The following is a 12,287-nucleotide window of genomic DNA, read 5'->3' as shown; positions in this document are numbered from 1 at the left end:
AATCCACGTCGCCTGTGTGTTCACTGGAGTGGCAGAAAAAAGGTTCGAAAAAAAAAAAAGCGATAATAACTCGGTTCGCTTCATCGCAATGAGAATCCATTTAATTATACCATCATCTCCAATTACAGCAGACGACGGAGAGGAAAAGAAAAGAGAGGAGGCGGAACGCCACCGTGCGCCATAGACCCTTGGCCGCCCTCGTTACCTCATGTTCTCGTCTACCGGCGGTTTCCGTGGTAACAAACCCGGTGGATCGCATACAGACGTCGTGGAGGAAGAGCCTTTGACTGGCATTGCAGTTGTGATTTGTGAAACGATGAAATTTTCAGAGACCACAAACAAATCGCTTGTGATGGCAGCCAAAAAGGGCAAATTGGGTCAACTGACTGAATGCGGACAAGATTCCAGCGAAGCAAATAAATTTCATAAATGAAAAGAGTGGGACACCTGAGTACAGACAATTTTTTCGGTTCGTAAAACTTGTCGACTGAACAAAGACAAAGTCCGAGGAAAGATCGGAACGACTAATTTAAGACAGGGTTACAATTAGCTTATGACTCCAAGGCAGGGGTGTGCAGACTTTTTGATTGGCGGGCCACAATGGGTTCTAAAATTTGACAGAGGGACCGGACCAGGAGCAGATGGATGGGTCTGCCGATGTCAACCTTTGCCGTGTTTAACAAAATGTCACATCGGATTTAATCGCCGTGAGTTTAGATACTGACAGTTTCTTTTTCTAAAATGCCCGAGTGGAGTAGTTTGCCCAACTTTCTCACCTTCCGTCAGCAACGGTACGTTTGCCCTTTCGTGAACTCGGTATCGATCTCGAGGGCTGTGTATTGTCTGAGTTGACTTTAATAAGGCTCACAGTGTATTTACATTGTTTGTGCATTTCAGAGCCCCGAGACAAATCAATCGTCGTGCTGCAAATTGTTCATGAGGGCTTAATGCAGCTCATGCGTTTGGAAAAGCAATATCCCTCCTTCTCTTCCTTTGGAATACAAGTCGAGCTACTCAGGAAGTTCAAAGACAAAGTAACAGTCTGTTGGAGACATTCCGATTGGGGGGGTGGAACAGGTGCACCATTGTGATCCCCGAGACCTTTTTTTTCACAGAGATAGTAATCTATGTCCATCACGCCGCTCTCCATTTCCAGCGACCGGCAAGCGGCAGAGCCGGCTAGTGTCGCCTTCGATTTCTCATCAGGCGTTAATGGTAGAGAGGGCGAATTCATGGGAGTCAAACACCGAAGGAGAAAACCAAAACCAAAGCCCAGCCGCTCAATCATGCTAACTTTTCCCCAGCCACGGTTGTCCATCGGCCCGTTACTGCCGCGGAGCCAGAGGTCATGGACTCTTTTATGGAAATCAATAATCCGTGGAATCTTTTAATTTAATTGGCTCGAACAGGGTTACCGGAAGCTCAGTCTGAAAGGTTAAGGCCATTGAGGATGACGTAAGCGATCATCGGGGTGGCTTTTATTTCGGGTTAGGGCTTGTGAGACTTTTAATGGTTAGCTGCCCAGCTGTTAATCGATGAATTTAGTGCAGGGGTGGGCAAACTACGGCCCGGGGGCCACAAGCGGCCCGTTAGACGTTTTAATCGGGTCCGCCAAACTTGAAAAAAATTAAATGAATAAATGTTCTATTTTCTGAATACTGTGGTTTTTCAAAGACATATGTTGTTGGAATGCTTTTGTTCACTTTTATTTAAAATTAAAATGTTTTTTTTTTTTCTCAGATGAGGTGAGGTTACCAAAACACTCCATCCGTCTCGTCCTGGTCCGGCCCCTTCGTCAAATTTTAAAACCCATTGTGGCCCGCCAATCAAAAAGTTTGCACACCCCTGATTTAGTGGGAAGTACACATCGCATTTCGGGGCTTTTGGATGAAACTTCAAGATGAACCTAAAATTCTAAATTGCATCATCACTTGACACTAAACCGCTCTAATGGTTTGGTGCTAATCCCGTCGTCCTTGCACTGGTGACCGTTACCCCCCATTTAACGACGGCTACTGCGGCATACCAAGAATAGCAGCATTACATCGTGCAGTCATAATATCAACTTTCTCCACACACACACACACACACTCATACACTCGCCAAGAGGCAGCTGCAGTGGGACACATGCAGAGCAACACGGTATCTTGCTGTGGGACTGTATGTCACGCTAAAAAGAGTTTTTGCTTCACGGTGCAATCACACGATGACATAATGAGAAAAGAATAGCAGCGTTGAAACGAGCCGATCAAGGGCTTTAATGTGAGATATGAGTCAAAGGGTTTGTTTGACAACCTCGTTTCAAGTGACGAGCAAAACAACACATTGCTGAGCAGTGAACATTGCGCAGCGACAAGCCCGCGTTGCGTTCGCTGGCACCGCAGCGCTTCTCATTCCACTGATGTCTCCTATCGCTCCACGAGGTCACGCAAAGGGCATGACCACTTATATAAAAATGGAGAACAGATGAGTTGAAAAAAAACTAGGCCAGATTAAGAGTCTCAGTGTAGCCTGCATTAGTTATCTAGCAAACTGTGATATGCCGTAACAAACCCCGCGGGGAAGGATTTGTCAGGGCCATTTTTGGCCGGGCTACCGTGAACAGATGAGAGTCTCAACCGCCTCTCGGATCATCCACCTCTAACACATTACATATTTTTGTACGTAGTTATCAAGAAGGAGGTGCAGCAGGGAGATAACGGTAAGACTTTCTTGTTTTCACGTCGACTGTCATAAGCCGCTTAATCAGAGTTGCTCCAACAACAACATCCTAATTGGGTCCTTATCGCTCGCCGCACAACTCAACGTGGGATTTGAAAATTACACCTTGAAAGTATCTCTGGGTGTGTTTTGCTTTTTTGGGGGGGATTTATTAGGACATCAATGAAAAAATATTAAGAGAGAAAAATTTGATTTAGGATCACATTTTGAGGGTTCACCTGCATCCCGTAACACTTTTTGCTCCTGAATTACTTTGTGCCCGTGATGATGATGATATCTTTTACCACGCCATGTCCACACTCACAGCTCGAAGTTGCTTTTGTGAGCTACACCCAGCTAAGGGCCTGCTGGTCTTTACGCGGATCCTGTTACAAGGCGGTGCACACACAAGCCGAGCCGTATTTAGCAGCAGTCTACTGGGGCGAGCTGCGAGCTGCGAGCTGACAGTGCCGGGAAGCCATGCACGGCCGTTTAGCGTGAACACTTCACTTTGGAAACAGTAAATCCCCATTCCTGAGATGGGGGAGAAGGGGGCAGTAAATGATTTTCGATTTTTTTTTTTAGGTCCAGAGTTGAATCCCAATGAGGTCCCGCTGGGAACATGTTAAGTAAAAGATAGGAAGTTTAACTGTGATATAAAAAAAAAAGTAAAGTGCAGCTCAGCCTCTGGCTAGCAAGGTCTTCTTGCCTAACGACATGCTTTTGAAGGTGTGACAAATTTGTTGAAAAAAATTACATGAATATTATAATTTCCTCTGTTTTTATATTTTATATATATATATATAAGAGAGAGAGAGAGAGAGATGCCTCCCTCATTTTTCTGACGGCCTCAGTCATCACAACCTCAGACAGCTCGTCTCCATCTCGCGGGTAATGGATTTCCGAGACGTTGGCCATCTTAGCCGTCACGTGCACCGTTTTGAGTCCCTCGCTCAAACTGATGTGAATGTGTGCGGTCCTCTTTTTTCTTTTTTTTTTTGGTCAGTTACAATCAATACTGTTCACCGGCTGGACTCACCTTTGGTGTTTTGGTGCATTTTCCATTGCGGGCATCTTTGATGTAAGCAATGTCCAGTAAGTCCGTCTCCTGCAGAGAAAGAGAATATCACAGTAGTCATGATCCAATAATCCAATGACGTCTACTGCGGGGTATCCTCCACCTTTTGCCCCATGGACAAAGTTGTGGATGGAGGAATTCATCATCATAAATATACTTGGCTTCAGCGAGCGCTTTATCTTTGATGAGTCAGATCATTTTGGAGGCGCACAAACATCACTATGAGAATCCAAGCAACCCCCAAAATGTGTTCATCTGGCAAGAAACACATGAGGCAGTACCACTGTCCTTTTTGAATTGGATAGAGAGCATTTATTAATATTAAATTAATTCAACGATAGAGGGACGTGAGCCCAAAATGTAGCGGTAAATAGGACACCATCGCAAATAGAGAAAATGCCCCCAAGTTGCCTAAAGGAAAGCCATGTGTTTATTTTGTCCGACATGGCATACGTGTGAGTGCGATTGTGTTTATGTTTTAATGTGAAATCTGAAGCCCTTCCACTCCTGTGCCAACCGAATTCCACATTATGGGATGTGCTCTGGCGTCGGAATTGTCAGATTCTGATCCTTGAATGGCCCCAGAAACACATCTTATATTGGATGGCGCGTAATATTGTGGCGAGTGAGTGTATATTGATTCCACACACACACACACACACACACACACACACACAGTCAAATGCACACACGCACGCACCCACAAGCGCATCCCTTTATCAGAGCGGATTATCGCGCGAGTGGGAGGCGGGACACAAGGTGGAAAATGAGGAGGCAGGGGAACGGAGCGTCATCTCGCGATCGACTCTCAGCGGAAAATTACAACCCGACTTTCCAACCCCCCCCCTCCCCCCATCCTTATCGGCAAATCCATACACGACTGCTTACTCCACTCCCAAAATGATCCCCCGAAAAATTACAAATTGTCTTCACGTCACTCAAAACGATGAGATATCGCCAGAATTTGTTTTTTCTGTGTCCACTTGGCGTCGCCTCCTCACGTTCTACAGTGTAGAATCTACAGTGTAGTTTCTGTGACTCTGAATGCGTGCGGCTTTCAAAGTTTCTCCGTGCGGCATCCATCCAGAATGACTTCAAAGGGGGACGGTTTCATCTTTGACTCAGATGCTCGTTTTATGCAAACCAGGACGATCTAATTGAAATTCAACGCTTGTTCTTATATTTAACGGGCAAACAGCAAAAGGCTTTTATTATCTTTTCTATGGAGAGCGACGGGGGACGTGCCGCTAAGTGGTTGGGCTTTTAGTTTATATGACTTCTGGAGCAGTGGCCGATAATTCTCAATGGAGATTCTTTATCAACTCGCTCCCTTTTTTTCACAATTTGTTTTCGTTTAAAGATGAGAGGATTGCAGAGTAATGGACGAGTGCGATGTCGGTGTCCATGGCCAGGTTGCCCACACTTGATGGTCAATGCAGATTTCAATATGTGGCATTAGAAAATTACGATAACCAAATCATCAGATGATTACATTAACTAAAAAAAAAAATATGACTGACAGTTTTACAGTCATTTTCCTTAGTATGAAGCAATTTTTATGTTTTTTAGGGGGGGGGTGTTTGAATGCCAATGTCTTATTTTGTGATGCGTTAATGTGCTATAAAATGCCTATTTTTGGTCAATTTTTACGGAGATTAATTGACCTATTATACACAATGCACAAACTTTTGGATTCTTTAAATTTTAATTAATTATGTTTTTACCTTATATACAGGATATAGTTTTATAGAATGCAATAGAAAAAAATTTAAATATAATAATACTATATATATATATATATTTATAAATAATAATATAATAATAAAATAAATCAATTAATAGCATTTCCATTCATTTCAATGATGAAAGATGATTTGAGATAAATAAATAAATAAAACACAATTATTTAGAGATAATTGAGAAGTGCTTTGAGTTATGAGCATTGTGACAAATTTCTTGTAACTCAGGCAACACTGGACGAATAATTTGAGTTACGACCAAGGAGTAAATTGAGCTGGTAAATTGTATTTCAAAGTAACGGCACAAAACTAAGTTGAGTATTCACAAGTCAAGATACCACCGTACTAACATTTACATACATGCATTTGGTACAAATGTTGATATCAACTGTTAACATCCAAGCAGCGCAGCCAGCTTGGAACTTATATTATTCATCGAAGTGTGTCTGCCTTGTTTCTTCCCTTGCCTCCTCTGCCTTTTCAAAGAGTATCGGCCGGCAAAAAAAAAAAAAAAAAGATGAGCCGAAATCTATTAGCATACGCGGCACGTCTGGGAAGCGAGCAGTGGCACCAGCGGGGGAGAAACTAGAAAAATTAATGAGCGTGCTTAACCTGCGACAGCCGCGGGCAATATCGTCTGCGTGTCGATCGCCGTGATGTATCTGCAACATGCTGCCTTGTTAATGGAAAACGTTTCTTTTTGTTCACTCACGCAGCAAGAACAGCATTGACTTTGCAGGATTCATCATGGATGTGGAACTATTTGGATTAGATACACAAGTCAGAGCCAATTGTTCATTTTCATTTAAAATTAAATGTATTTTTTTTTTCTCCTGTCAAATTGTGGCCCATGAATCAAAAAGTTTGCCCACCGCTGCTCTATAGGGTTTAAATCTAGGGATTGACCTGGCTAATTTTAGAACATTCTCTCTCTTGGATCACATGCACACCTTTGTTGTTTTGGGTCATTATCTTGCGGCGTGATGAGATGCCTCGGTCATCCAATTGATTGTCAACTCTAATGAGCTCCTGGTCTGAACAATACTTGCTCCCTAAAATAATAGAAGCAGCAGCCGTCAGGGCCTGTAAAGTGGCACTTGACAGCCAGGAAACAGGTGGCGCTTGCACGGCGAGTCACATCCACTCAACTCATCCATGTGTTTGCTTGGTAAAGAACAACAGGGAGCTCAAGTCTCGAGTGGCTGCGCAGAGAGCACACAAATGGGAGGCGAGCGATTCTCCAGGACACCTTTGCGAGACTCGCAAATACAACAGATTGAATTATTTCGACGTTACATCCACAGATTGAATATTTAATGAGACTCAAGTGGCGAGTGACAGCTGAGGGAAAAGAGAAATGAGGTGAGAAAAAAGACCTTGGAGATAAAGTGCAGTCACCGCCGCATACTGAGCTAATGATCTTTGTCATATTTGGCGTTTAGAGCAAAGCATTATGACTGAGAAAAGTAGGAGGCCATGATGGAGGCTGCCAACATCGAGAAGCTTTTCATGTAAATTAATGATAACGTCCCAGATATTTCCGGATATCAACAGAAGGTTCACAGACACGACATAATTTTGGAGCGGGATTTTGGTGGAAATCAAGATATCAAGAATATCCTTGAAAAGCAGGATGGGTGCATGGATAGGTCGATCCAGTAACTAGGTCAGGTGTGGGCAAACTACGGCCCGGGGGCCACATGTGGCCCGTGAAAGGCTTTAATCCGGCCCGCCGAACTTGAAAATAATTAAATGAATAAACCTTGTTCATGTTTTATTTTCTAAATACTGTGTTTTTTTTTTCATACACATCGAGGAAGAAAGATGAATATGTATCGAGTGAGGCTCAGTCCAAAGAAAGGTGACACCTCCATCGCCACATCGGAATTTGATAACCAACCAGGTTCAAACGGATAGAGGAAGAACACTGAGGGATGGCAGACAGGTCAGGTAGAAGAGGTGAACCAAAGTGTGAGAAAAGAGGCCATAAAGTGTTGGAGGAATGTGCCGGTGGCTGATTCTGACACGCTCCGGCAAACAGACGAGGTGCAGATAAAAAAGGCTGAAGGAGGAAACTGGCCAGCAACTCTATCGAGCAGTGGTCCCCGGGGACTAGTCTGTGGAGCATTTATTATTAGAGCCTGAAAGAAGCTTTCGTTTGAAAATCAGGTAAATCTGCCAATGCCGAGATACACTTTGAAACACCCCCACTAATTAGATCAGGGGTGTCAAACTCAAATACACAGTGGACTGAAAAGAACAACTTGAACAAAGCCGCGGGGAAGTATTTAAATTTTTTAGAACAATAGAAATACAGATTTTCTTTTATTGATTTTTTTTTATTACATTTGGTTTTATTAATGCAATACAATGTTTAGTTTTTAAAATTACTATGATCATTTTGATTGTTACTATTATATAGAATGTAAAATTGCATGGTAGTCATTTGGTATAACCTCGCGGGCCAAATTATAATTACACTGCGGGACAAATTTGGCCCGCGGGCCAGAGTTTGGCACCCACATTTGTTTTTTTTGTTTTTTTAAACAAATCTCTACTATGGGTCAGTCCACACATTGAGAATGTCAAGGATTTTGTCGGTACAATGATTGATATGCAAAATGTCCGCCTGCTTTCGGCATGTCTTTGTGGTGAGGCGACAGTATCTGCAGTGTAAACACTCAGCATCTGGCAACCGTGCTCCTCTGGGCCAATCAAATGAGCACACATGCACAGACACACTCTCGCTCCCACGCTTGACGGATGGAGTGCATCTAGGGACTGTGCAAGGCAGAAGAGTAGACTCCTGTTTGACAGATAGCAGAGCGGTGCGGTATGACAGGGGAAGCAAAACTGCTAACGCCGTCTGTCCATCAAGCCGCCTTGTTCTGCGTCGTCCCTCACCACTCCCTGACGTCTCACCTGTCCTCTGGGCGGACAGCTGCCTCTTTTGCTGAGGTTCATCTTCGCCTCCCATCTCTGGATGGCTGTGTGGATCTTGTCATGCCAGCGCTGCATCGTGGGTACATGCAACAACAACGCCACACAGCATGCCCCCATTCCTTCGCCCCCCTCCCCTTTTTTTTTTTTTTTGCGCTCTTTCAAGTCTGCACTTCCATCTGTTTGAGCCTCCTTCAGGGCCTCCTCATATTTGTAGCAAAGGTTCATCCAATGGATCACCTCTCTAAGTCCTTGCAAATGCAAATGTGGATAACTTTAGGGTTGAAATGTCCTCAAAGGCACTGCGTGGGTATTTTTAACGCTTGATTCTACTGTTTGGTAACATGCTTGTACTAGTCCTGGATGAGGTACCGTCACAAAAACTGGCATAAGGTACTTTGGACTCCACTAATGGGCACTGTGGCAGATGTTTCAATATATAATGATGTAATTGGGGCTGGTACCCTCAAAGGTTCTTCTTTGTACCCGTGACACTTGAGTGCGACTCCCCAAATAGGAATCTTTTACAGACAATATTTCAGTATTTTGCTTCTATTTAATAATAAAGTAGTTTGCTCTGGGCGAACACAGAACATATCCTTCTCTTTCTTTTCTCTCAACAAAAAAAAAAAAAAAGTCATTGTTGTTTTTTTCAAGGTTTCACTGGAGTGACATTAGCGGAATTCAGACAATGCTTCAAGATATTTCTTTTTCTACCCATCATGCATCTTTTCTATGCAGACGGCAAGCAGCACATCACAAGCGCTCGTGCAGGAACTCTACACAGAGTCCTTTGAGGATCAACGGCAATGGTAGCAAGCAGAGCAGCTCCGCCACCTTGCCCGCTCCGGCGCAGCCTCAAACAGCATCCGTGGTGCCTTTTGATGCCAGGACAAAGCGGGCGGCGAAGAGAAATCCATTCATCATTCACTCTCTGCGGGAAAATCTATCATGCTTGTGTTAGGTCCTTTCCCTATGCTCTTACTGGTTCTCATTTTACCTGACATCCTTTCTGACAAGATCGATGGGTTCAGATTAAAAAAGGCAGCGGAAGCACGTTGCAGCATTTAGAAAAGTGGAGATTTGATTCTCGGTTTTACACTGTATATGATAAATCTTAGAATCGATCCTTTAACCACTTCGCCGAGGGGTTGGATTAGAGCCCTTAATTAATAAGAAACAGGGGCAATGGTGGACATGTGATTGCATGGCAGAAAAATGCCCAATATTTTGGTGTCAGGAAGGAGAATTCACGCAAGCCAAGCATCCCATTCTGACATGCTTGTAAATGATTAACAAGGTCGCTCAATGGGGGGGGGGGGACTTGGCTCTGGGTTATTATGCCTACTTACTATCCCACTCACCACTCAACATCCGTCTCCTCCCGCCATGATGGAGTTAAAGACCTTTTCTACTTTCCAGTCGCCCACTCGACCGGTTGCCGCTCATTCGTTGACGTGCGGTAGTAAGCAATAGGAAATTGCTGGAAAGCAAAAAAAAAAAAAAAAAAAAAGGACCCTCGCTAATTGCCTGGAGAACAAATGGGCCTTGAAGTGGAAGCCGCTCGCCACTAAGCCCCGATTGCCGTAGCTATAAATTAATTCAGCGTTTATCGAGGACTGCAAAGAACGGGGGCTGTGATTTTTAACTGCTTGAAATGTTCCGATTTTTACAATATAATTTTAAAACTAATCATCAACCCAACAGGTTCCACAGTATATTAAATTTTGTGATTTCTCTCTGTTATTTTGCACCATCAATCTCAAAATGTGTTATTCTTCCCGCTTTCCTGTGCTTTAAAAAACACATTTCTCAAGCGAAAGCCATTCTGAGTTCAAAATGCTCAGCTCATTCACGACTTCTAAAGGACTATTTTCATTTATTTATTTATTTATTTTTACCAACCCAATCAAGCCATTACAACTTCAAGCTCATTTGTGACACATCAGAAGCATTTTTTCACATTCCAAAAATTCCTCTTTTTCAATATTCCATATTTTCTACATTCCCAAATTGATGCAGACATTTAAATTTCCAGCCATTTTAATATATTCACATACATTATATATCGTTTTTTTTCCCAGTCACTCATTCGCTGGCAATCCAACATACTGACTAATGTCATGTGTTTTGTGCTTTTCCAAGTACCTTTTCTGTCAAACTTCGAGAGGATACTCTCATTCGAAAGGCCTCCCAGCACCTGGCTGGCCAACAACTTTTTTTTCCAACAACCCCCCAACCCACCTTGCACCCCACAATAAAAAACGCTGCACAAAATGGACTGCCATGGCAACCAGCTCTAAATGTCAGTTTAGGAGAATGAGCGCTGTGTAAATGTCGACGTCAGATTGGCCGCGATTAAAACTAATAGAGCAAATCCACTAGCGAGGGATTTAATGAATCCCTTCAGACCCGCTAACGTAAACAGTTTTCGGAGATCTATAAGTGACTGCACGCAGGCACGAGTGTTAATTAGGAATGGATGGGAAAGGGATAAGACGAATAGAACGCTTAATGCAGATGATGCTCATCGGACACTTGGGCCGGGCAATGAATCCATTTTATCGAGTTTTCAGGAGAATTTATTCAATTTTTGGGGAGTGGCTTCCACAGTCAGTAATACAAACGAGTGCGTCTCCGCTGGACTCCTTACACAAATAACATAGCTTAGAGCAGGTGAGGGCAAACTATGGCTCGGGGGCCACATGCGGCCCTTTAAATGTTTTAATCCGGCCCGCCGAACTTAAAAAAAATTCAATGAATAAACCTTGTTAATGTTTTGTTTTCTAAATACTGTGGTGTGTCAAAGACAGATATTTAGTTGTAATGCTTTTGTTCATTTTCATTGAAAATGAAATGTATTTTTTTTTACCATCCATCTGCTCCTGGTCGGGCCCCTCTGTCAAATTTTAGAACGCATTGTGGCCCGCCAATCAAAAAGTTTGCCCACCCCTGGCTAAATTACCAATTGCTACCAATTGAGTTTAATCTTGACACGCCCATTAGTATTTGAGAAGCCAGAAAATGTGCGCATCTGTACCGTACACAGTGCATTCCCTTAATTGTATTTTCCATTCAATTTATGGACGGAATTTCACGTATTTCCAAGTCCTTCTTGCATCCGCAGAAGCAACAGCAAGAAAAACTATTCCAGATGAGTTGCAGTACGCTGAGTCATGTTACTAAATTGCCCACTTTGACGGCATGAATCAAAACGACAGATCATCTTTACTTTAATAAGCGGGCCAGAAATGGGCCAGCTTCTGCGTTCGAAATACCTGTGCCCGCGAGACAATGAGACACTTAATCATCCTCTTTACTTCCGATTCAAACCAGACGCAGCACTTTCGAACGGGCTGATCACACTCAGCGCTCCACATGAATCACATTTTTTTTTCCATAGGACCCTTTGTAAGCATTTTCCCCCAATGATAATGTATCGAGTAAATAATTAATTCATTTGAGAACTTCCTTATTTAGCTAAAAGTGACTTTTTCTAACTATTTGTAGGTTAGTAGCCACACTTAATCAAGTAAGGAATTAAACAACCAAGGATTTATATATATATTTTTTTATTTATCTGCCTATTGCAAGCTGCTGAGACAAACGGAATTTCAGAAATTTACCAGATTGTGACATAACAGTCTGGCTACTTTATATAATACCGGTTTATATATAATAATTTATATATATATATATAAAATATATATTTAATTAAATTTATTAATTTTTTATAGTTTACAAGTTTACAGTATTGTTACTAGCATTAGTGTTTATTCAGCTGTTTTATTTAGTTTTCGACACAGCGGCGGAATTTGTGTCCCACGACA

General features: G+C 42.7%; 1 protein-coding gene across 3 annotated transcripts in view; it reads right to left on the bottom strand.

Moving 5' to 3' along the window:
* Positions 1–12,287, bottom strand: part of plcb1l (phospholipase C beta 1-like) — a 55,739-nt gene that overhangs the window by 34,283 nt on the left and 9,169 nt on the right. For all 3 annotated transcript variants that reach the window (XR_015840153.1, XM_088286192.1, XM_088286191.1), the window contains one exon: positions 3,740–3,808. Coding sequence is in view for 1 of the 3 variants with exons in the window: in XM_088286192.1 (XP_088142318.1) it covers positions 3,740–3,808 (69 nt within the window). In the remaining 2 variants the exon portion in view is untranslated. The remainder of the gene's footprint in view (positions 1–3,739; positions 3,809–12,287) is intronic.

Source organism: Idiotropiscis lumnitzeri, chromosome 21, assembly GCF_059441095.1.
Source record: "Idiotropiscis lumnitzeri isolate Australia: NSW breed Sydney's pygmy pipehorse chromosome 21, RoL_Ilum_1.0, whole genome shotgun sequence".
NCBI lineage: Eukaryota > Metazoa > Chordata > Actinopteri > Syngnathiformes > Syngnathidae > Idiotropiscis > Idiotropiscis lumnitzeri.
Note: the sequence above shows the minus strand (reverse complement) of the source record. Positions and strands in the feature narration are given on the sequence as shown.